Raw genomic sequence first — 24,645 nt, forward strand, 5'->3', positions numbered from 1 at the left:
TTCTCTAGCTCAGTGCTGGGAAGCAGGGTAAGGAGGCATACTACTTGTGCTGAATCACAGAACTTGTCCAAAAGTAGAAAGGTCTTCTTGCCTCTCCAGTATCTCCAAGGCTTGGTGTACTGTCAGGAGAATAGACCTTGGCTACCAGTATCTGCATTCCAGGTTGCCAGAATTATATTTTAGTTGCCTTAGCAACTAAAACAAAGTGTATTTGTGGAGCCTTGCCCTACTCTTAACTCCTCCCTTAATGATGTCTCCTAATTGCCTTGGGGTAGTCCTATCTACCATGAGCAGCTCCTCACCTATGTTAAAGATGTTGTAATGTGCTATGACTGGCCCCTAAGCCCTCGAAAGGGTTGGTTTGAGATTCTGAACATTTGGTAATGCTTCTAGCTATCCTTATGACTGTTGCTCGGACTGGGATACATTGCTTTTTTGTTTGCTTTAGCAGTGTATTTTTTTTGAAAAATTAAATTGGGGGCGGGGGCGGGATGTGATGCTAGGCATGCCTTCAAGGCATCAATTCTTGTGCGTGCACTTACTGTCTTCGATCTTGACATTTCATTTAAACTGCAGAATATAAAGAAGCTGAAGATGCTTATGCAAGAGCTCTGCAGGTTTGTCCAGCCTGCTGTAACACAGACAGATCCATTTTGTATTCAAACAGAGCTGCAGCAAGAATGAAACAGGTAATGCCCAAGACAGTGAAGTAGCAAGAATGAATGAAAGTGATTATTGTTTTCATCTTCCCTTTCAGCCATAAACTTGACAGCTGAAGGCATTTTGTTCTCTTAGACTTTTTTTCTCACTGTGGGAGAACACGGGAACAGTGCTGAGTAGAAAAAGTAAAACTGGGAGCTCTGTTAAGCAGGCAGGTCAGCACAGTCTTACTTCCAGACTTAAGAGGTTTCCTCTGACCTTTGGCACGTGTCATGACTCATGAGTGACCAGTCTTTTCCTCACTTGGGAAAGCGGTAGAGATGGACGGGGCTTGGGCAGTTGCACAGCAGTCCCTGCAAGCTCCAGAGTTGTGGTTGCCTGGAGATCCTCATCCCAGCTCGGCCAACCCTGCAACCCCCAGGGCAAGAAAGGCAGGCAAGGAAGGTTGAATGCTGCTGCTCAACCAGGCGTGCTTCCTAATGGCTCTTCTCTTGAGTGAGGTGGGCAGGGAGGTGCTCCATGCTGCTGCTTGAAGGTGTTTGGGATGCTTTCAAGCAGCAGTGAACAACCTGATGTGTTCCTCCTTGGTCCTTCCGTTGAGAAGGGGGTGTTGGATGCTGATGCTGGAAGGCAACTTCAGGCAAACCGGGTGTGCTGTCCTTGGGAAAGATTGGTGCGGGGTGGTGGGGCTTGCTAAGCAAGGATGTTCACTGGAAACTGCAATATTTGGCATGACCAGCAAGGCCAGCCAGCCAAAAGCTCTACCATACCAACTATTTAAATCAAGAGAGTAAATCAATGTTAACACGGTCTATTGCATCAACAATTTTGATTGTATTCCTAGTATGCTTTTATTTTACTTATTGCTGAATGTACAGCAGAATGTACAGCAGTTTGGTACATTTGCATGCCGTAAGTCCCCTTGTGGAAGAGCTCGCCAACAAATGCTGATCATACTTTTCTTAGCCTCTAAGTAGTTTAGCCAAATTAATCCCCTCACAGCTTTAGAATAAGTCATCCAGAATATTCTGTTACACTGCAAACATTAAAATATGTTAATAAGTTCACAAAGAATAAGTATTTAGCATTTCTATAAAAATACTATTTGGTGTTAAATGTTAATGCCACCTCTTCTTTTACAGGACAAGAGGGAAATTGCCATAAGTGACTGCAGCAAAGGTACTGTTTTCCTGTTCTTGTGCTCTGTTAAAAGCATGTTTTCTTGGTAAGACTGTTATCTACTTGAGAGGCACCCCACCAGCGGAGGTATAGAGATGAACCCAGTTAAAAATGGTGATGGAGGTGGAATTTGCTCTAATCAGTTGGCAGTTACTGACATTCTTTTATTGACATCTAATATCTCTTTGGAAGTTGCTGTGTTCGTTGTCATAGCAATTTTCTGTGGAGTTCCATAATTCAGTTTTCCACTAGCTAAATACAGATTTTTGCTTCTGGAACTATTGATTCAGCATTCCCACTTTTATTTTAGGTAAAAGTTTATTATCTGGAGGCTTTTTATGTGAAGCTTTTACTGTATATTATATCCAGCCTCCCTGCCCACATGTCTCTCAGAATGCTTTTGTTCATGTCGTGTGATTTCTTCTGTCCTCCTTTCACACTTTTACTTTATCACCCCTAAAATGGTCAGTTTCCTTCATTCCTCCTCCCTGCTCCTCCTGGAGGGGTCTCCAGTGGTCTTCCAACCACCTTTATTCAGCTGGCGCTAGCATTGGTCTAACCAAAGAGCTATCACATGTACAGAGATGTGAGGCAGAGAGACTGGGTAGCTTGTGGAACTAAGACCCACTTGAAAGCAGATTGAGACCCACAGGTGGTTCCTGGCCCATGGAATGAGTGAGGTTGGGGAGCTGCATTTGGCTGACCCCTGCAGGCCAAATTTGATAGATGGGTGGGTGCTGCCCACCTGTTAATTAACTGGTGTCTTAAGATGGCAGGCGACCCATTTTTGCCAGCATGGTTTGAAATCAGACCATACAGTCAAAGGCACAGCGTGCAAAGTGCCAACGATTAGCTGGTCATCAGGTATTGTCCTGAGTGATGGAGTATCCAGCTAGCCTCACTCCTGCTAGAGCAGAGCTGCTTGTTTTCCTTTAAGATCCACATGGACACGCATGTGTAGCATGAAATCATGCTGTGTATGATCTTGCACTTAGAAAGTAAATCAAGTTCAAGATGGTCCACAAAGGGTTTTGATCACTTATATTTGCTATAACTGTACATTGAAGCAAACAATAAAATGATTATTAACCCATTTGCGTATGGTTCACACTAGATCATAGCTTCTACTGCCAGCACTATCCTATAGCCTGAGGCTAGCTAAACTAGAACATGCTGCAGATGCCCTAGGCTTTGAAGTAAAAAGTTTCCTACCTCAGTTTTTCTGCTGTTTCTTTAATTCTGTTTTATAGCCCTGGAATTAAATCCAAACTATATCAAGGCACTGCTCAGGAGAGCAGAACTATATGAAAAAACAGAAAAGCTGGATGAAGCTTTAGAAGACTACAAAAACTTGTTGGAAAAAGACCCATCAATCCATCAAGCAAGAGAAGCTTGTGTGGTAAGCGTCTTTCCCTCCCCAAATAATGGAGTGAATAGCTCCTGGTGACTCTTGGACATAAGTATTAAATCTTAAAGGTAAAGGCATGCATTACCAGGATGACAGCCTACCATACTTTTAAAACTGGAAAAAGTATGATCAGATTACTTTATTCCCATATTTAAGTCCAAAATGAAACTTCATTTCTAAGAAGGAAGAACTGACCTACAGTAAGCTTTTTGAGTTGGAACCATTGATCATAGTTTAAAATCTCAAAGCTGTAAACCCCTTCCTCATTGCTTCAACAGATAATTCAAGAGAGTAATCTAGAAGACCATAATAACATTTCAGGGAGTAATAAAACAATGAAAATTGTCTAGTTCAGAGGTGACACCTTCTAACAGAAGGTACTGCTCTTTGAGTTTATTTTTAGTACACTACTTTGCAACTTTCAGTACACTACTTTGTAACCCTGAGGACATCAACAATCAGACCATGCAGTAATAAGGGTTTCACATGTATTGACCCAACGTTGATCTATCAGAAATTTGCTCCAAAGTAATGTTTTTAGGGGCAACCTTGTGTCTGGCATGTGCTGTAATTTTAGCCAGTACAGAAGCAAGACACAGTGAACTGTGGACAGTATAGAAAATAACCTCAAATCTCACAATGACGATAGGAGTTCCATGTGGGAAGTTCAAGAGTGATCTCCAAAAGAAATTTTGGATGGTTTCCAGTTTGGAAGCATTTACTCAACCAAACACTTCTGCACCATAAAATGACTTACAAAGTAGTTCTTCACGTATAAAGTAGCATTGCAGCGCTCCAGTGAGTTCTGGTTATGAGTGTGTCCCCTGTGTTTTTCATCCAAAGTCGTGCATCAAGCCATGCATAGTATGTGTCATGGGTTAAAAAACAGGTTGTCAAAGCCAACTTTGAAGAATTGATTCTCTTGTTTGTTTTTCTTAGCGATTGCCAAGACAAATAGAAGAACGCAATGAGAAGCTTAAGGAAGAGATGCTGGGTAAGTGGCACTGGTATCCAGCTTGGTTGTGTGGTAGCTTCCATACATTGGTATAAAACATGAATTTCTTACACAACCATCCCTGCAGACAAATTAATGACTTCTCTTACTACTCTAGGACAGACTTACCCCTGAAATTTCTGGGTTTCAGAGATCCTCATTTTTCACAACACTGATGCCCCATCTCAGACCATCCCAACTCCACAAACATCAAGGCTTATTGAACGTTACTTTTAAGCTGCTGATTTGACAACTGTTGTTGAAAATGGGCAATCAGATATATTTGTTCTGATCTAGACATCTATGGATGTTGTAGTATGTGTGGATCATTCCCCTCCCCCCCCCTGATTTTTGGGATGGGAGTGTCTGCACTGGGCCTTCTTGAGCCCAACAGGGGAAGCAGTGGCAGCTGCTCATGAATGTCGCAGTAGGTATGCAGGTTGTGGGTAATGGGTGTGTGTGGGAGACGCATTCTGAGAGGCAAACTCCCAATAGATTCATATTAGAGAGTATCCCTCTGGATTGCACAGTGACCACCATCCAGAATCAGAGAAACAGTTGACAGGTTCATTTCTGCCAGACACTTGTAGCTGAGCAGAATACTGAGTGCAGAATCTCCCTTCCCTCTTGTGCTGGCGAGAAGAAAGGGCAGTCAGTGAAGAATACCTGTCCCCAGGAGTCTGACCTGATTGGTCATGTGGTTCTGGTCACAATCTCCTTTTTAGTAAGATGCTGTGCCTCAACACCAATGTTTACACACTATGCTGCATGCTCAGTTTGAAATTATGTCGATTTATAATCTAAAATTCTGATCAGAGGCAGTAGGGTGTAGATGATAATGCTTATTAGAATGAAAGGCAAAGCAAACAGAAATATGAATTAGTCTCTCCTACATTTCAACTGCCATGGCTAACATTTGCTTCACTATCTGTAGCACAGCAGTTGAAAGGCAGCAAGTTTCTGAACATAATATTGAACCTCAAAATGCCATACAACTACTCTTTCAGTTTTAGCAGTTTTAGGCATTTGAATATGACAGAAGGAAAATGTTTTGTGCTGCTTCTTCAAAAGTTGCATCTACAAGAGCTGTTCATTTGAACCAGTTCTTAAGCCTCTGGTCCCGGGCCAGTGTGTTCAGTTTATACAAACTTTTATGTGCCTTCTTATCTCTTACCCATGTGTTTTGTTTCATGTTGATAGTTCATGGTCTTCAGGCAGGCTTTATTTAGGTTTTGAGTTTTTATTACTTGCTCTGTAACTTCTGCCTAAGAACCATTTGGTTTCAGCACTTTTTTTTTAGGGTTACTACAACTTCTTAGCAAGTTTGAAAGTTACTTTATTAGCTATAAGGAAAACACTGTTCTCAAAGATTAATTACTTTTGGAGACAAAATGATCATACATGCACACTAGATAAGCTTTGAATAGGCACAGTGCTTAACACTAATGTAGGTAACTTGTGACAGAGGACTAAACAAGGTTTCAAGCATGTGGAGCCCATCTTTCCAAATGACAGACCATCTACTGTTGCTTAAGTGTCATGAGGCAGGTGCTGTACAGAACATAATCACTCCTGTGTTAGCACTCTTGAACAATGGAATGCTTGCAGCCAATTCATTGTGGAGTGTTCAAGCAGCAAGGAACATTGCTTCATTACTGACCTTGTACATGTTGGGGAGTACATTTCTTTTTGTGTGTGTATTGCAGGCAAACTGAAAGATCTTGGCAACTTGGTTCTGCGCCCTTTTGGCCTATCAACAGAGAACTTCCAGGTGAAACAGGATTCCTCAACTGGCTCGTACTCTATCAACTTTGTTCAAAATCCAAATAACAACAACCGATAACATGAGCCCAACCCACTCCTGGTAAAAAAGTGTGGCATTGGAATTGTGGTGTTTCAATGAATGCAGAAAGAGGGTGAATTAAAACTTTTAAGGCCTAACATCTTTATCTAAATATGAAGATTTGAACATAGTCTCATGCATTTCTCTTCTATAAGGTACTTTTTACAGGTGTGGGTGAATAGAGTGAAGTGGTCTGACGTCCACTGCCATCTTAGATGCACTTTATTTGGGCACTCTTTATCCTCCCTTGTGATGAAGGGGGAGGAGTGTTTGGCTTTGCTAAATAGAAGAATCCAGTGTTCCCATACCTGTAACTAAAGTACAACCATTTTGTGTGTTCATGGAGTTTGCAGCCTATGTGCGTGAATGAGAGGGCTGATCCCTTTCTATTCAGCGAGGACACTTTTGCTAAGTGTAATAAAGCATTGATGGTATTGTGGTCTGCATTCTGTTGCCTTCTTATTCAAAGGAACATATGAATGCTTTTCCTATAAATGTAGTATACTGTATAAAATAGCCTGGGTGTAATTGCAGCTATCAAAAGCTGCAATTGTGTTGGTGTTTATCTCTAAATGAATCAAGGACTTGATAATTCTATCCATTTAGTGCTTGGGGGTTTTGTTTGTTTGTTTTTGGAGGGGGCAGTGACAGAGGCAGTTGGCAAACTATAACAACCTGTGGCAATATCAATACAAAAAATGCTGGCACAAGTTCTTGACTGTGCATCTGCTGTACTTACAATACCATTTTCTACAGCTTGTTCGTATCCCAGCACCACTTTGAGATAATCATGTCCGAGCTCCTAAGGCAGGCAAAGAAGCTCTATACTTAATTCTCCATAACATAAACAACAGTTCAGCTGTTGGCAGTATTACAGCTGCTAATGAAGTAGCAGATTTGCAAACCTGGTACAGAATGAGCCTGCTGCAAGGGGGAGGAAGAAACCTTGTAGCCTATTCGGTTGGAATTATCCTGCAGCACAAGTGTGTGTTCTGTTTTTATTTCAGAATGTTCCACCCACCTTTCACAAGAGTTTTCAAGGTAGTTAACTAAACATATTAAAAATCTATATTCGAAATAAAGCAGATATAAACACCATGATAATTTAAAAAACACAAATTCTTCATTTAGTGCTGAAAAGTTAGCGCTGGCTGTAGAGGAACATTCCAGAAGCAGGGGACACCAAAATGAAGGCCCAGTCCTTTGTGCTAGCAACAGAAACATTGTAATCACACATAGGATTGCAGTGTTAGCTGTTTATCAACCTGCAATCCTATGTGTGATTACACAGAAGGCATAGTTATGTCTAGGATTGCAGCTTGAGCATATTAATTAGCCTTTTACTGTCAAATAAGCAACCAGAGGAAGAGGCAGAAACCGACTGCTTGTTTATCTTTTTTAAAAGTGCAGGAAAAAAATCAAGGCTTTATTGAATAGATGGTACACAACATTCTTGAACAATTAATTTCAAGTGACCCTTAAAAGTTGAATCGTTTTTCCTCATTCAAGTCTACCAAATGAAGGAGGCGTAGTGACATAGCAAACAGACAAAAAAGGTAACATGGAGCAAAGCTTAAATATTAAGCAACTAAAGCAAAAGGGTGAAAAGCAATACATTACTTCTACCACTACAATTTATCCCTGACAATCATTTCAAAGTGAAAAACAAGGTGGCTGTAGTTTCTCAATTCTTCATGAGTAAGTACCAACTAGCCATTTTGTCCATTTTCCAACCTGGCTGTCTTTATTTTGCCCATAAACCTGTAGTTCTACCACTTCGTACAGTGTTATGGATGTAAATGGGCAGCGGTTGTGCTCTTGAAGGAGAAGGAATAGGAGCACAGGCTAAAAGTAAGATGTCTATGCAGGCACTACTGGCTCCACCCATCATCAATCCAGATATGTACCCTTATTTGTACAGCCAACACCATTTTCCTGAGTCAAAACTATCATTTTGTGCCATGGTTACCTCCTAAGGTATGTGCACCTTCTCCCGTGAAGTCACCCAACCCTGCTTTTAAATAAAAAGGATGCTTATTTTTGTCTAACTACACTGCACTGACTCGCTGCAGTGCCTTTTTACCTTGCCCAAATAAGCTTCTAATCTTGCTGGAAAATTGTAGAGTATACTTTATTTCTCTTTTGCTTTGACTATTGTAGAAAGACTACTGCAGAGCAATTGTTTGTTGTCCTTTAAACATCCTCTCTAATTTCTTAAGAAAACTGGTACAGTTGAACCTCTTTAAAAGGTGCTATGAACTGTTTTTATAAATAAAATTTTAAATGTTTTCACAGACATTTTTAGTAAATATTTAATATAGAATTGCATTGTAATATACTAACTCATACATCTTTCCCATGTTTAGAATGCTATTTAAAAATATAAATCTGTCAAAGCCAAGGGAAAATCTTGTATAATTACAACATGCATGGAAATTATGAAGCCAAGACTTCAGCTTGTATTTGCTGGTATGGGTAACTTTGGAAAAGAGAGATATTTTGTTAATCTGTAGATGGTTACCTTAATGCCATACAAGACTTAACTCTTGTGTAGATGGCATTGTCATAGTTTAAAAAGAACTTGATATTTGTACTTCATCAGATTGTGCATTCGTTTTGACTTGTGTTTATTAACCCATCAACCTTCCTGGGGAATCCTGATCTGCTGTTAATAAACTAAATGCAAGTTAAGGTTTTATACCTGGGTAATATGAAAAGCAGATTTTAATAGTGAGTGCAATCCTGTGGAAAACTAGGTTGAATTCCATTGAAATGTGGAACCATCTGGCAGTTAAATACTCAAGTCCTGCAGATATGAGTTAAGACTTGTTTTATTGGAGAGGGCTTGTAAACCAACTAACTTTAGAAATGCTAAAACCCCAATCTAACAGCGGGCTGTTATGAATAAGTTAGTCACAACCAAGTCAGGACTAATTTAATGTGCAATATGTTCCTTCATTAGAAAGGAAACATGACTTTGGATACCAGTTACTACCCTATCTTAGCTGTAGCTGTCCTTTAGGGTGAATCACATTATAGAATCACAAGGACACAGACATTTGTGTATTGTCAGTGATTCCTGCATTTTACAGAATGATCTTCGTGGCCATCAAAGAAACATTTCCCACAACAGCAAAGATTTGCCATAATTATTCAAGAATTACATGGAGTTCACTGTCGCTGCCCTTACCACCATCTCTAGGGGAAACCTTTGCCTCCAAATAGGACTGTCAGTACTTAACACCACAGCTGAATGTGGACGTGCTTCCAGAAATAGGTTACAGCTCTGCTAACACCTGCACCAAATACTAAAGTTTGTTAAGATGTGAAATAACACACAGTAAGAACAAAAGTAAATGTTCCGAAGTTTACAGCCAACTTTCCAGAGGTCTTGACTCCACTGCTAGGGCCTATTCAGACTATCACATTTGAAGAGTAAGAGTACACTTTGTGATTCTTCATACTAGTAATTCAAGTGGTTCCTTGCAAGTTCATCTTGAACAGGCTCCTTGGCTCATGCCTTATTTATTGCAAAAAAAGTTTATAAAATATTTCTAACACTTCAAATTCCAAAGTAAATTTACAGTAAGTACAGATGCCCTGGAAAAGGGGTGTGGTGGTTTTTGTAAAAAGTTCTCTCCCAGTATACACTGCAATCTAGATTTCAGTTGTATATCATGCCTGGCCAGCTGACCTTCTTCATGGCAGTGTAGGGAGGTTCCATAAATACAGCAGGCGATTAATGTCTCTGTGCTGAAAAGGAGAGGGAAAGAATTCTGAGTTAGCAGTGAATGCATAATTGCCCTTAAAAGACTTTAGAACAGTTAATATGGGGTTTTTTTTTTTAATCAGACATAATCTTTAATGGGGAAAATAAGTAGTTGAGGAGAAAGTCTTAGCAAGCCCATACAGATAAATGTGATGGTTAACACGCAGCAAGCCCGAAACAGTATATCAATTATTTTCAACATCATCCTTCCAAGAACCTTGTAATGTTGGTTACTATTATCCCCATAATGCATACTAGGGTCTGCCTTATCCAAGACCACCTTGTGAATTCATGGCACATCTGACTTCCTCATGCATACACAACAGTCTCTTAACCATATGCTACACCAGCTGATGTTTGTCAGGTTTATTACTGCCACAGTTTAAAAGTATACCCAAATGCCGCCTACTCCAACTCTCTCTACCTAAAGGCCACAAGTAGTGAGTAGAGCTAACATCTTCAAATGACACAAGCAGGAGGTAGGGGAAAGGAAGACAAAGGGGTGCATTCATTCATCTCAGTGGATGTTCTCTGCATAGGACTCGTGTCTATTGAGTTCAGTGGGTCTACTGTACATATAGCTTAGCTTTAGCTGGATACAACTCAATGACTTGAAAATACAGTGCTTTGGGAGAATTTTGCTCCAGGCAGGGCAGAGGACAAAATGCTGATGGGGTGGACAAGGATAGAAGCTAACATTAAATGGACAGCAGCATTTGCTTACTCAGCAGAGGCCTCTTCCACTAACCCATCTCTATGGGAAGGATCAGACGTTAGCACAAGACAGGTAAGCACAATCATGTTATATAGGGACAACCCCACCCAATCATTTCTAACAGCAGAGAAAGCAGGGCTAGGGCAACACGGATGGGAGAAAATGTTGGCCACTGCCCATGAACCAAACTGGGTTGGGTCCCACAGGGGGCTTGTGTGATGGAAAGGCATTTCCATTTCCCCTGTATTTGAGACTTGCACTTTCTGTTACATGCACATGCTCTCCATCTCCCATCCTTCTACCACTCAGGAACAGATTTTTGAGGATTTGTGGAGAAAGGAGCTGGGAAGCTGCTGCTTGAGCAGAACTCCCATCTGTGAGTCTTGGGACCAAATCCAGTATTCCCAGTATCAAACTGCTCAAATGAAGAGCTCAGAAAAGAGGAAAGCTACTGCAGACCACAAACGTGCTAGGAAAACACCATCTCTAACAGACTTATATTTTTAATTACTTGTGCCAGAAACTGCTTGGAATGTTTCCATGTTGTCCCTATAACACTATCGCTCCTGAGGTGCCCCATCCTAAGTCTTGGAACAGGGCTATTAGTAGCCCTTTGCTCTTTTAAAATGTGTTGGGACGGGTTATTGGGTTGTTGTTTTCATTTTGATTATGTATTTTGTGGTTTTATATTCTGATTTTATTCTGTGAACCACCCTTAGATCTGCAAGTATATGATGGTATAATAATAATAATAATAATAATAATAATAATAATAATAATAATTCTAGAAAAACCACGGAGACCTGTGCCTTGGACTTGTGCAACATAAAGAGAAGATTCCCATAACACGCTGCATTCAGTGAGCCACAGCTAATGAGCTACCAAGCTACAACACCACTATCAGCCAAGGAAGGGTGGGCTGGAAACAAACAACTGAAAGGCAGGTTCCTGAGAATCTTATCTTGGGGGGACAATGGGCATGAGCACTCCATGCAGGGAACTGTCAAGAGCAAAGACAGTATATTCTAGGGATCCTTCAGCAGCTGTTATCACTGCATGCATGCCACCACCATGCTGCTCAATGTGGGAAAAACAACTGTTTACTTTGCTCCCCATTAGCCACAGACTCAAGGACTCCTATACTTTTTATGCACTCGGTCTTGCCCCCTGCAAAAGGAGGTCAGGCTCAGGGATCAGGTGTGGAACCAAGAGTAGAGCTCCGAATGACATGAAGTATCACAAATTCAGGCAGAGGTTCTTCGTACCTTCTGGAAGCACCACAGCTCCAAGGGACTGAAGCCATGAAAATGAGGAAAACCTAGGCTGCAAACACAGAGGGTGTTAGAAGACCAGCCCATAAGACAATATACCTAAGAATCCAGCAAGATACCCTCCACAGCAAATAGTGGTGAAATGACAGGATGCTGATGAGCAATGAGTAGACGGTTCGGGGCATCCAATCACAATTTTTAGTACCCACCTTTGGGGTTTCTTGTACAGTGGTGCCCCGCAAGACGAACGCCTCGCAAGACGGAAAACCCGCTAGACGAAAGGGTTTTCCGTTTGGGAGGCGCTTCGCAAAACGAATTTCCCTATGGGCTTGCTTCACAAGACGAAAATGTCTTGCGAGTTCCTGCAGGTTTTTCCCCCTCCCCCCCTTTTCTAAGCAGCTAAGCCGCTTATCAGCTGATCAGATAAGCTGATAAGCCGCTAAAAGCCGCTAAACCGCTAATAGCTCTAATCTGCTAAGGTGTCAATAGGCTTGCTTCGCAAGACAAAAAAACCGCTATACGAAGAGCCTCACTGAACGGATTAATTTCGTCTTGCGAGGCACCACTGTACTGATACTATCTACCATTCGATTCATGGATACCAACACCATCTTTTAAGGAGCTCAGTTGTGACTGACTGAAAGGAATCCCATTTGACAGTTTAAATTTCCCAGCCTCAAACTATAGTTCACCCATGAAGCTCCCAAACTGGGAATATTTTCAAAAGGCAAAAGGAGCTAAAACTTTCTTGTTCTTGTGTATGTTTAACAGCATACAGGTCTACTCATAAGTATATTCCACTGAATTCAATGGGGCTTGTTCTGAGGAAAGTGGGTACAGGACTGCTGCCTTAGTTTAAGAAGTTACACGGAACGTATTTATAATCCTGTCAGCAAACTTCCCTTACAAGAAACAAATGTACAACCAATTACTCACTTCCCCTACTTGGGGTTTTCTTGTTCACGATACAAAACAGACCCATGGATATCCAAAAAGCAACAGGAAAACATCAAGAATATCAGCTAACAGTCCTTTGGTAAGAAACAGAGCTAACATGATCCAACTCAGTGACTGGATCTTTAGACATTTTTATTTGGTGAAAAGTAACAAGAAAGATGTCAGAAGATCCAGTTCGTGAAGATAGAAAAAACATAGCTTAATTATAATGCCTGGCACAACCCAGCAAATGTTAGTCACAACTAAATCTTATTGAAGTCTATGTGGCATTAACTGTAATTAATTGTTTTCCATAGGACTTGGCCGTGCAACATATTTCTGCTGAATTATACCCATTATCCAATAAGTGACAGCTGTTTCAGCAGATCAAGGGCAGGTGAGAATGGTTTCTCTTGAATAGCAGCTCCCTGTCATCCCATGTTGCATGGCCAAACAGCATTTCAACTTACCTTTCAGAGCAATTTAATATGGCACGGGAAGCTACTGTTGAAACAATGAAAGCTGAAAATCCCACTGGGCATGAGCTCTTGAAAATCCTACCAGGTAGCTCTTTGAGTCCTAGCATTTATTGACCACTTATTTCACCATTTGTTTATCACTCCCTCTAAGAGCCAACTCATGTGATGAGTGCTGACAGAGCTGCAGCCAAAACAGAACCACTGACAAATGAGGAGGTATTGATTGACGTGCTTGGGGGAAATGCCGAGGTTTCCAAAAGTACAGAAAATCTTTTAAACGCACACATGGTGTAAAAACAAACAACATAATGAGGTTTGAGCATGCTCAGTAGCCAAGGAATGTTAAGTGTCAGCTGGAAAAGAAAAATGGAAAACTAGAGGAAGGGTGTGGACATGTGGGAATTAATAAAAGAATCCACAGGCCAAAAGCATATCAAAGTCACCAGAACTTGAGTTCCAGAACGAAAAGGGAAGGATGAACCAAACGGAATCCATTAGGTCTGTAATTATCTGATAATACAAAGTTGATGGGTTTGAGAAAATAAGCTGCAGAACAGAGATGGGGAACCTGTGGCCCTCCAACGGTTGTGGTCCTCTCAACTCACATCAGCTCTGGTCAGCATAACCAATGGTCAATGGGAGTCCTGCAGCACTGGGAAGGCTATGTTTCCCATCCCTGCTGCAAAGTGAGGCTAGCTTTCACCCTGCATAGCTAGCTATACATTGAGGATGCCTAGAAGGACACGCAGGCAAGATACTTACAACTACTTTCTTATAAACATTTGCATTGAAAGCAGCTATGAAAATATATGTAAATCTCTGGTGCTTTCTTCTTTTGAACAGTGGTTTTTATCTATTTTTTGAAAATACATTTTAAAGTATTTTTAATACTTTTATTAATTTCTTTTAAAGCTACAAATTTAAATCTTAAAATATATTTATTACAATTGCTTTCCATGTTACTCTTATCACTGCTGTACACAATACCCTTGAATATAAAAGGAAACGTTTTTCAAGTCTGATGTCAAAGCACCATGAAACTTGAAAACCAAAAACCACATAGGGAAAACATATCTGATTTTAATTTTTCTAACTAGTGTTGCAAGTCTAGTCCTCCTTATTATTGTTCGATTTGACGGACATTGTTTTTTTCATCATCTCTGTAATCTCCACGTATAAAGTTATAAACTGAAACCAAGCAAAATGGATGTTTTCATATTACACAGCGCCTGCTTTGCAATTCAGTAAATGTATCACCTGAAGAGTCTTTGTGAGCAAATAAGCCATATCAATTCTGATACAGTAATATTTAACTACACTGAATAAAAGCTGAGGTATGAACCAGCCCATGAAATCAATATGCAAGACGTGAACACTAGCAAAATATACTATCAGCATCTATCTTTGGAATTTGCTTACCATGGACTAGTGGTGGATGGGATGTATGGGCAGAGAATGATGTATTCTTCAAGACCCCTGAGGGATGCAGTGCTCTGTGCAACAAACACACATTTCAGCCTCCTGCAGGATCCCTCTATGTGATGGACAGAGCACCCAGTCTCAAGGATGGAGATTAGGGGGAAGTTTGTAGGTGACATCAAACTGGCAGGAGTAGCCAGTGCCACTGATGACAGAATTGGGATTCAAGATGACCTAAACAGATTGCAGAGCTGAGCCAAAGCTAATAAAATGAATTTCAATAGGGACAAATGTAAGGTTCTACACTTAGGCTAGAAGAACCACCTGAACAAATAGAAGATGGGGAATACCTGGATTGCCAGTAGTACACGTAGAAAAGGATCTAGGGATCTTAGTAGTGCATAAGATGCAAAAGAAAGAAAGAAGCTTATGCTATTGTAGGCTGTCACCAGGAGGGAAGTGTCCCAATCAAGGAAGTTATAGTGCCACCCTATTCTGCCTTGGCCAGACCATACCATACCTGGAGTACTGTGTCCAGTTCTGGGCACCACAATTTAAGGATATTGACAAGCTGAAATGTGTGCAGGAGGGCCAAGGACCCTTCTGGTACAAGAGAGGAAGAGTCCTGTTGTGAGGTTAGATTCTGCCCTAAGTCACCAGTGGAGGAGCATGTGTGAATTCAGCTCAAACAGCTGCAGCAACCCTTCCTGTGCTACATACGGTAAATATTTTTTGCCTAGTGACTTCTTGCCCACCTGCCTGTAGCCTAGCCTTCCTCAACCTGCTACCTCCCCCCCCCAGATGTTTTGGACTACAACTCCCATTAGCCCCAGCCAGCACAGCCAAGGCTGATGTAGATTATTTTGCAATGCAGAACATTCTTTTCACTGCCTTATGAGCTTGGAAGTAGCAGAGATTTCTCACTTCCTTGAAACTATGATATATCATTTAAAGTACTGCCCATCTCTCTCAAACACATGCACTTGGCTCATTACCATACTGCAGGGGGACTTGTCTCAGAACAGAGTAATGCATACTAGAAGGATGATAAAATAACATGCTACTCGGTCCTTGTTAAAATGTTTCTGTGGGCAGATTCACTGGATGCAATCCACTGGGGCATGTACCTATGTTCCATGTTTGCATCTCATTTTAACTGTTCATTCTGAATTTCCTGTGCTGGTCATGCAGAAAGAATCATTTACTTAGACCTTAGCACATGCTACTAATAGTGCTAGATCTGAATAGTGCTAAGATGTGCTGCAGCAACACAATACAACATAGATAAGACTGAAAAAGGTGTCAGCAATTAAGACTAACATTTCATTATAGCAAAAACCTTTGTGAACTTGGAACTTTTGCCCAGGAAAGCTTTTGACATAATGCATTTGTAGCACCTTCAAGACTGCTGTTTTTGCAACGACAGACTAACACTGCACTTATTAAAAATTACAAGTGGCAAGTCCTATCTTAAAGAGGCATTTCCTTTTATGCAAGAAAGAGGGTCATGGCTATTCTAAGACTACTCTTGCTACAAAGAATACATTTTCTAAAGCAAAATTATCACGACAGCCATTCTGAAATCCTAACTGCAGTTCAACACAGGTCGGTGTATTTGATTACCATGGAAATGAGAGCACACAACTTGTGCAGGGCTATAACAATGGAAACAGATTAGGTAGAACATGTTAGTAAGGCATGACGGTTTACTAGCTTTTTATTTGGAATTGTTTTGCTTGTGGAAATAAGTCATCTGTTCTTTCACCAATTTCATTCCACGACAGGATAAAATTTATACCATCGTTTTCCTTTGAGGTATGAAGCATTGAAAGTAATGCCCTGAGACCCCCGGGTATAGGGGGGTATATTATTATTATTATTATTATTATTATTATTATTATTAACCAACAGGGATGTATTCAACTAAATTATTGTGCTTACCTAATTTCCCTTACCTCCCTAGGACTACTCCTGTGCATCTACCAAATTTGCTCTGGAGTTCCCCTCAACCCTTCAGAGACCATCTGGAGGGGAGAGTTTTGTTATGCTTGCAGAAGTTCTGTGCATGCAATTGTTTAATTGGATGCAATTCACAATGATTTTAAATGAAGTATTCTGTTTAGTTTTAAGGCAACTCAGGGTTAGCTACATGCACCAGGGCATTCTCGGTGTCTTTCACTGAAGAGACAGCTGGTTGAAGTGGAATAATAAACTACTTGAAAGAAAATATACGAAACCTAGGTGTTTGGTGAAAACCTTTGCCTAAAGTTTGACAAACAATTTGTGTATTCTGTCCAAAATTCAACAGCTTGGATACAAACATCCTGCTCATGTAGGCTGGGTGTGTCACCAATTTCCATCAAACCCTCATCATCCACCCCTCACCTTCCCCCAAAAAACCTATACTGGTGGGTTCAGTAATCCCAAGTCATTTATTTTGGAGAAGGACACAGGAAAGTGCAGATGGATGAGTCAGCAAATGCACTCCCACAGCACTAGAAGTGCTTCCTGCTCAGGCAGCAGGACTCTGGAATCTAAGCCAATATTTGCTTTGTAGTTTAGTGCCTCTTGAACAACTGCTTTTGCCTCCAAGCCTGGATAACAACAACCGAAGTCTCTTGAATGCCTTGCAGCAAATGGATTATATCATGACATCTCCATGCTTTGAACTGAAAAATCAAACTGCATTAAGACTCTGCACAGAAATGGACGACATTAAGTCATTGCCTGTGACATCAAAATGTCACTAAGGAACTCCAAAATGAAAGAGATAAAAAAAATCAAACAACTATTTTCAAAAGGGAAGCAAAGAGAAGATTTCTCATCAAGGCAAGCAGAGAAAAGCAGTAATTAAATTTAAAGTGAGAGTAATTTCTACTCAACACTTAATGTCATGTATGGCATGCCCGATTGCAAACTATGGCCTGAGTAAACTGTTCCATGGTATTGTAAAAAGCATGATTTTGAAGACAAGACTCAATTATATTTATTTCAAACTGGAGCAAAGGCTCCAGAATCAAATTATACTCTTGGTAGAATTCAAATGTAGAAGCCTGTCTATTCAAAATGGCAAAACCCTAGAAGACGTGCCCAATCAAGTACTCATCACAGGCTCCCTTGAAGGTAGGGTCATGAATTAGGAAATCAGCAGGTACACTCCGGTATACCTATCAATCTCATAATGTGTACACTGGCTCCAAGCTGAGCTGCATTTTTAACTTTAACGAAAGCACTAAAAGTTGTCTGTTTCATTGTGAATTTTTGTTTTTAAAAACCTTAGGCACAGCCTGCCTGAAAAAACCAAAACAAAATAGTTCAACACTGCATTTGTTTCTGTTTGCAGGAAAGAGAATACTGTACACAGCACAGGAGTGAAACAGAATTGCATGCTATTAATGTTGTGTGTTTTGTAATTTCAAAAAGCATTGACAGACTGAACGCAAGTTTATTTCTCTACACTTTAGAAATTTATGCTTATCTAGTGTTACATCAAGGAAGGATGAAAACTATTTGGAGCCGATTTCAAGCCCATGTACAAAGCATCAGAGATACCAGATTTAAAGTAAAATGTTTGGGAATAAAATGAAGTTTCAGTATTATGAAAAAGCATACCTTAGAATCAAACTGTCACAACAGAGCCTTTGGTCATTAATTCTTTGAGATTTGATACACACAATTAATTTAGCTTCAAGCTTTTTTCCCTTTTTCCTAAATGCCTACTCCTAAAATTGTAATGTGTTTTGGGGGAGAATGAAATTAGGCACCTTTTACGACACTGCAAACTTAAACCAAGTACAAATTATATGAGTCCATTAGAAAGTGTAATGTCTAAGCGAATCAACTGCATAAAAAAGTCCAATGCAGAGCATCAGACTTGCAGAAGATCTAGGAGCAAATGGACATCAGGGATAAAGTAACATAAAATGGTGGGGGGAAATAATTACACTGGAAAGGCGTGTGGTTTTTTAAAGCACTGATAAGGATTTGCTATGGGGAAATAAATAGCTGAATAATTTACCAAAATTAGAACCTTATTTATATTTTCAACACCAATGTTATTTTGATACGCAGTGATACTAATTTAGAGTGTCGAGCAAGAAAATTATTTCCTAAATATTGTGTAAACAGAAAACAGTCCTGTTTCCTGATTTTATTTCAAAGCTTTTTGAGAAACACACACAAATAATTAGATTTAGTCAATTTTATTTACAGTTTTTTTTGTACATTTCAGAGCATTACACAATTACATTTTCCATATTTTCTGACCTGCAAACAGATACCTTAAATGGAAATAGTTTAAAAAAAATATGCCGCTCGGTACATCCAAATGCAATAATTACACATCTGACAGTTCACAAAGTGTAATTTACTAGGACGCATCCTAAGAATTTAAGAACAAGTAGTCAGGGGGAAGAAATCTGACCAATTATTTATACAACACAAACTCTCTCAAGCTAAACCCTCAAGACAATTGTCCTAGGAGCATCCCACCCCACCCTCCTTGGAAGTTATGATTCACACCTATGCAGCAGTAACAGCCTTTGATCCCAAATGCTGGGGTACTATCCAGACCCGCCTGTGAGCAACTGGCTTCCTCTTAACTTGCCAAAACCTGAAGTTCATGCTGCTGTCCCTGGGTGCATAGCATAACTAAGCATTTGGGAAAAGGTGACCAACAAGACCTATCTAACAAATGATAAAACCTTTCTAACTGAATTCAGATTAAAATTGGTTTCTAAAAGAATTTAAAGTGGCCAGTGAGAAAGTGTTTTTAGGCAAAGGCTGAACTCTTTGGGCCCATCACACTATTGTAAATTAGGTTTTCTGGGCAGGGGACGGGGAAGGGGAAACACTGAAATCAAGTTTGAGGCTCAGAGAGGGCCTAGGGTTCTGCATTTAAGGTGGACCATACAAGTCATGTTTAAAACTTCCATTTCATTTGTTCCCTCCCCCCTCCCCCCACATACACTGAAATGGTATATATAGTGGGTAGAAACTAGTAAAAATTCCCTGCAAATAAACTGCTCTTCAGCTGAGGTTATGGCTCCTGTGCATGGGGTGGTCAGAGGAATTTTTTACTTTTACCAAAAAAATGTAAGAGTCCTCTTGAAAAATACTGAGATCTCACTTTAGGTTAATTTGATTGCATGTACAATTTGTTAAGTATAACTTTCAGTCAAGACATTGCTACAAATGGAAATTTCAGTATATAAAAAAAGCAGCCAACTGAGTGCAATTTTTGTGTTTAATTGGCTAAGTCCTTCATAGCATTTAACTAGGCTAGACATTTCAAGGAGCCTCCACATTTCTTGCCTACCTTACTTCTCATGTTCATGTTTCAAACTGTGTCAGCAGGGCCCGAACTTCAGGAGTTAGCTGCTTAGCAGCCTTGGCTGCTTCTGTAATGGCCTTGCGGTAAAGACCTTTTCTCTTCTTATTAAATCGCGACTGAAAGTTTTCTAAAAAAGGGGAGAGCTGTGAAAGAGCAAGGAAAGATGTTGTTGGGGACCCAAACCATGAAATACGAGCTTCCTGTCGGACTAAGAGGCCGTTATCTTTTCGGCTCACAGTTATAGAAAGAATACGGGCTGGCCACCATGGGAAGCCATATATCTTGGCCCAAACAATGTCTCCTACACATATGGTCCTGCCATCTGGTGTGACACATTTAGTGACATTTTTTGAAAAGACTTTCATTTTCAAGGAATTACTGAGCTTTTTCTCTTCCTTTGAAGAGGACGAGGAGGAGGAGGAAGAAGGTGCATGCATGCTGCCTGGAGGAAAATCAAAGCTTTCAGTAGTGCTACACTCAGAGTTGGTGGACTTCAAGTCATCTGTGCTATCACTACTACACACTGATGCACTGGAAGAGTCAGATTTCTTTTTATTAAGGGTCATGTAAACCGTTATATTGCTTTTGCTGCCTCTCTTGCCCAGTGTCTGCTGTTCATCCTGATCAACAGGTACATGCACTTCATTTGTGTCCTGAACCTCACTGCTGGCCTCTTCAGGGCCTTCTGAGGGGCTCTGATTTTCTGAAGGGGCCTCACCTGCTGAGCGGGTAGAGGAGCAGCGAGACTGAGGCTTAGCTGCCATCTTGCCACTCTGCAATTTCTCAAGCCCTGTCTTGAGAGAGGAGTCGTTTTCTTCATTTCGGTACCTTTGTGGCTTTAGACGCAATCGTGGGGGCAGGGAACCTGAGCTGGTGTTTTGAAGACGCCGTGTGAAGTGGACCTTTGAATGTGCATTTTTGGAAGTAGAGGTTGCACTCTGTTTCTTTTGTGCCTTCTCTTTGGCTATTTTCAAAACTTCCCGAGCTTTTGCATGATCCATGTTTTTGCTCTGGAGAACCTTTTTAGTATTTAACTGCGTTTTTGAAGTATTTGCTTGAGTGGTAACTTTGACTACTCTACTTCTGCTATGAGCAATATTTGCAACTTTGACCACAGAATTCCTTTTCTGGCTTTCATTTTGGCTTTTCCCATCAACTTTATGATCAGTTTTAATTTTTTTATTCACAGTAGTTACGCTCTCATGTCTTCGCTTTCTATTATCCTCATACCTTGAGGAATCACTTGTACTGCTGCCCTTCTTAATTTCTTTCTTTTCTGCAACAATACTGTTCTTACACTTGTCACACAAGACCTGTCTGGGTCGTAGTTTGATAGCATTCATAATAGAAGTGGGTTCCTCCCTGTACATTTTCCGCTTGGGCCGTTTAATTTTCCGAGGCGGAGGCTGAGGTATTGACTGGTTATATGTGTCCCTGATAAACAAAGGAGGAGGATATGGTGCTCCCTCGTGAAAAAGGGGAGGTGGCTTGGAAGTCCATAGGCTTTTAGCCAGGCTAGGCTCTGATGGCTGGATGGGAGAAGAGTCTGTGACTACACCATTGGCTTCACACTTCACTTGGGTCTCATCTTGGAATGATTTACTTTGGAGCTCCATCGCTTCAGGATTATCCTTGTACTCCCTTTTGGGAAATATGGTCACAGGGATTCCGTGCGGTCCAAACCTTAATGAGAGAGAAAAACACAGAGTTAACTGCAAATCTTTGCTTAATTGAGATTTCTCAGTATCATAAGTAGCTAACATTTCATACCACATGAAAACAAGCTTATCATTTCAGAATACACAATCACGTGAATTAGAAAATTTCAGCACTGACTAGAAAGCAATCTACCAAGGGTCACAAGAATTGTGTGCCAGCAGCAAAATGGTTTCTTTCCCTTTCATTGCTATTCTCAGACACATTTAGAATCTCCTCTATGGCAGTGCAGTGGTTTCAAGACTTTGTCCACAGTGACCCACCTGCCATGGAATTCCTAAAATATTCTGGAGGCAAATACTCAGTTGGCAGAGGATACTTCATAAGCTTGTTGGGCTTTATTATAGCCATGTAAGCTGAGAGTGCACTGGAAATGGGCAGGCTGTTGTGCCTCCTATTACCCCTCTTTCTCTTGAGGAACCCCATGTTTCACCAGAAATGTTCTAGAAACAAATGGTCTAGGGAGGCTAATCTTGTAGAAGGTACAGTGCATGCCTGGCTATCGGAAGGTAGAGAACTGTAATCGCCTAGCTGTTCTGGTTTTAGGGGAGCTTGGTGCCAAGGTTTCCTGAATGGCAACCACAAATCTCTCCCTGGCAACCGTCTTCCATAATTCCAGCATGACACGTTAACCCTCCTTCTCCTGGAGCTCTCTGCACAGAGAACTTGGAAGGGCCTCGCCATTTGGGGAGAAGAGACCAAGCATACCCACCCATCATCTGACATGTACAGAGGAGGAGTCAGTCTCCCAGGCCAAGTCAGAAGGTATGAGAAAGACTCAGCTGCATCTGAACAAGGCTTTGTGCAAATTGAAAGGCCCGTTGCCTTCTCCTCTGCAAAATTTTCTGCTGTGCCAGATGGCCGAGGTGACCAAAAAGAGTGCGCAGCCAGCCAAATTGTGCAGACCACCCTTCATCTGTGCATGTCCCCATAATTTTTAGACTGGGCTAATCTTATAATCTTTTAAGTATTGGCTAGCTCCAACTAGTCAGGGAAATCAAGACCTTGTATGAAGAGGTCACCTTTAGAACTTTCAAATCCTCCCAGCTAGCTAGCTCAGGTGCAGAGTACAGACATCTTAATCACAGCCAATTCTGTTAACTGTATCGCTGAAGATACATGTGATGTGATTAACAGTCAATGCAGTCTTTGGCTAGCATTTCCTATTTAAACAGTCTGAAGAGGTAATCTATCAATTTCAAAGTGAGAGGGCCTTATTGCCTAGACGTGGCAATCTTACACAAAAAAGGCTGAAGGCTTTTTTGTACACATTCAGCAGCAAGCATTTCAGCATAAGTAAGTGCTGTCCATGATGCCCTGCATCATAGGCCTTGCATCGTTCAGCATGGCTGCGACTAGGTGAAAGCAAGGGCTCAAATGGGTGGCATGTTACCTGCTTCTACAATCTTACCCCACTGTATATTACAAACATAAGTCTAAGTGTGGGACCAGGCTGCTCAATTCAAAAAGCTTGGATTCACACTGCTGTCATTCCTCCTGCCTGCTAAAGAGTAACTTTATGCCACATATAAAGGTGTTTTTCTACACAGACATCAGTTATGTGTAAGAAATGGAACATGCACCAAATCATTCCTCCTCCCCAATCCCTTCCACTTCATTAAACAGACTTTAAACTTCTGCCTGAAGGTGCCCATGGATCAGGGTAAACTGTATGCTTCTACTGCTGGGGGTAAGGAAAGGAAAAAGTCCACCAGATCCACCCCACCCCCGCATTATTCTGGCTACCCTCAACTATAAGACATGGGGTGTGGGTGGGTGTTGTTTTGCAAATAAAATGAACGTAGGCTGATCTATTTTTCTCAATCTGTACAGTAAGTCCTTAGAATTAAACAAAGATGAGGATCACATTATTAAGGATGAGTAGGCAAGCTTATTTACTCCCTACTTAGGCATACAATCGTGGGCATGAATGAATGAAATGCCTAAAGGATGGCTGTATACTTAGCAGCACCTCTTGCTTCACCAAGAATCTACAGAAACATGTTATTGTTCTACAGTGAGCCAGCTTGTTCCATTCTAGCTTGCAGGGACCTCCCAATAACTTCATTATGCATAATGTGAATTATTGTAAAGTCCTGGGGTTTCAGATTCTGGAGCTTTCTAACTGCACAATGAGAGATCAAGACACCTTCCAGTTCCTGAGCTCCACACAACTTGCACAGCTTTCCCTTTTAAATTCCCTATTCAGTAGGGGATTTTGTTGCAATTTTGCAAAATTTTAGGCAGCCTGGTTATGGCTACAGTGGTACCTCGCAAGACGAATGCCTCGCAAGACGAAAAACTCGCAAGACGAAAGAGTTTTTCGTTTTTCGAGTTGCTTCGCAAGACGATTTTCCCTATGGGCTTGCTTCGCAAGACGAAAACGTCTTGCCAGTTTGTTTCCTTTTTCTTAAAACCGCTTGAAGAGGTGCAGTTGCGACTGACCGTGCTTCGCAAGACGAAAAACATCGCAAGACGAAAAGACTCGCGGAACGAATTAATTTCGTCTTGCGAGGCACCACTGTACTTAAAAGTATTTAGCACAGCTTTGCCTCCTGGCAAATGTCTCTACTGACACTGTTCATGGACTCTTGCTTCCAATACTCCCCAGTTCCTGATTTTAACAACTCCAAAAGACTATCAAAGTTTATACCTACTATCAAATCCTTAGCCCAAAGCACCATAAACCAGGCCCAACTTTTATCTTTTTTTATTATAAAAAAGTATACTTCCTTCAACAATAAGACACTGTTCTGCTGACAGAGAGTATCTCAAAACTAATCTTTAGAAATTACACCAAAAACTCTGGGAACAATCCAGACAAAGTTCAGCACATCAAGTCCCAATGATTCAAAGGAAAGATATGCAGGTATGTGCTTACCACTCCCACTGAAGTGAACCAGACTTAGCTTGTGCCTTCTAAA

The 24,645-nt window shown here is 40.9% G+C and overlaps 2 protein-coding genes across 6 annotated transcripts in view; one reads left to right on the top strand and one right to left on the bottom strand.

The window, feature by feature from the left end:
• The window catches only part of TTC1 (tetratricopeptide repeat domain 1), a 169,839-nt gene extending 163,321 nt beyond the window's left edge, over nucleotides 1-6,518 (top strand). For both annotated transcript variants that reach the window (XM_053376437.1, XM_053376435.1), the window contains exons 4-8: nucleotides 577-689; nucleotides 1,803-1,839; nucleotides 3,090-3,238; nucleotides 4,187-4,241; nucleotides 5,948-6,518. In XM_053376437.1, the coding sequence (XP_053232412.1) occupies nucleotides 577-689; nucleotides 1,803-1,839; nucleotides 3,090-3,238; nucleotides 4,187-4,241; nucleotides 5,948-6,084 (491 nt within the window). In that variant the 3' untranslated portion in view covers nucleotides 6,085-6,518. The remainder of the gene's footprint in view (nucleotides 1-576; nucleotides 690-1,802; nucleotides 1,840-3,089; nucleotides 3,239-4,186; nucleotides 4,242-5,947) is intronic.
• Nucleotides 6,519-7,489: 971 nt separating this feature from the next.
• PWWP2A (PWWP domain containing 2A) overlaps nucleotides 7,490-24,645 on the bottom strand; it is a 28,821-nt gene continuing 11,665 nt past the window's right edge. Inside the window, exons 2-3 of one of the 4 annotated variants that reach the window (XM_053376444.1) lie at nucleotides 20,724-21,688; nucleotides 7,490-9,837 (exon numbers count right to left, since the gene is read on the bottom strand). In XM_053376444.1, coding sequence (XP_053232419.1) covers nucleotides 9,824-9,837; nucleotides 20,724-21,688 — 979 coding nt within the window. In that variant the 3' untranslated portion in view covers nucleotides 7,490-9,823. Of the gene's footprint in view, nucleotides 9,838-18,859; nucleotides 21,689-21,841; nucleotides 22,671-24,645 lie in introns of those variants that run through there. The other 3 variants (XM_053376443.1, XM_053376445.1, XM_053376442.1) reach the window with 3 other exon arrangements.

Source organism: Podarcis raffonei, chromosome 2, assembly GCF_027172205.1.
Source record: "Podarcis raffonei isolate rPodRaf1 chromosome 2, rPodRaf1.pri, whole genome shotgun sequence".
Taxonomy (NCBI): domain Eukaryota; kingdom Metazoa; phylum Chordata; class Lepidosauria; order Squamata; family Lacertidae; genus Podarcis; species Podarcis raffonei.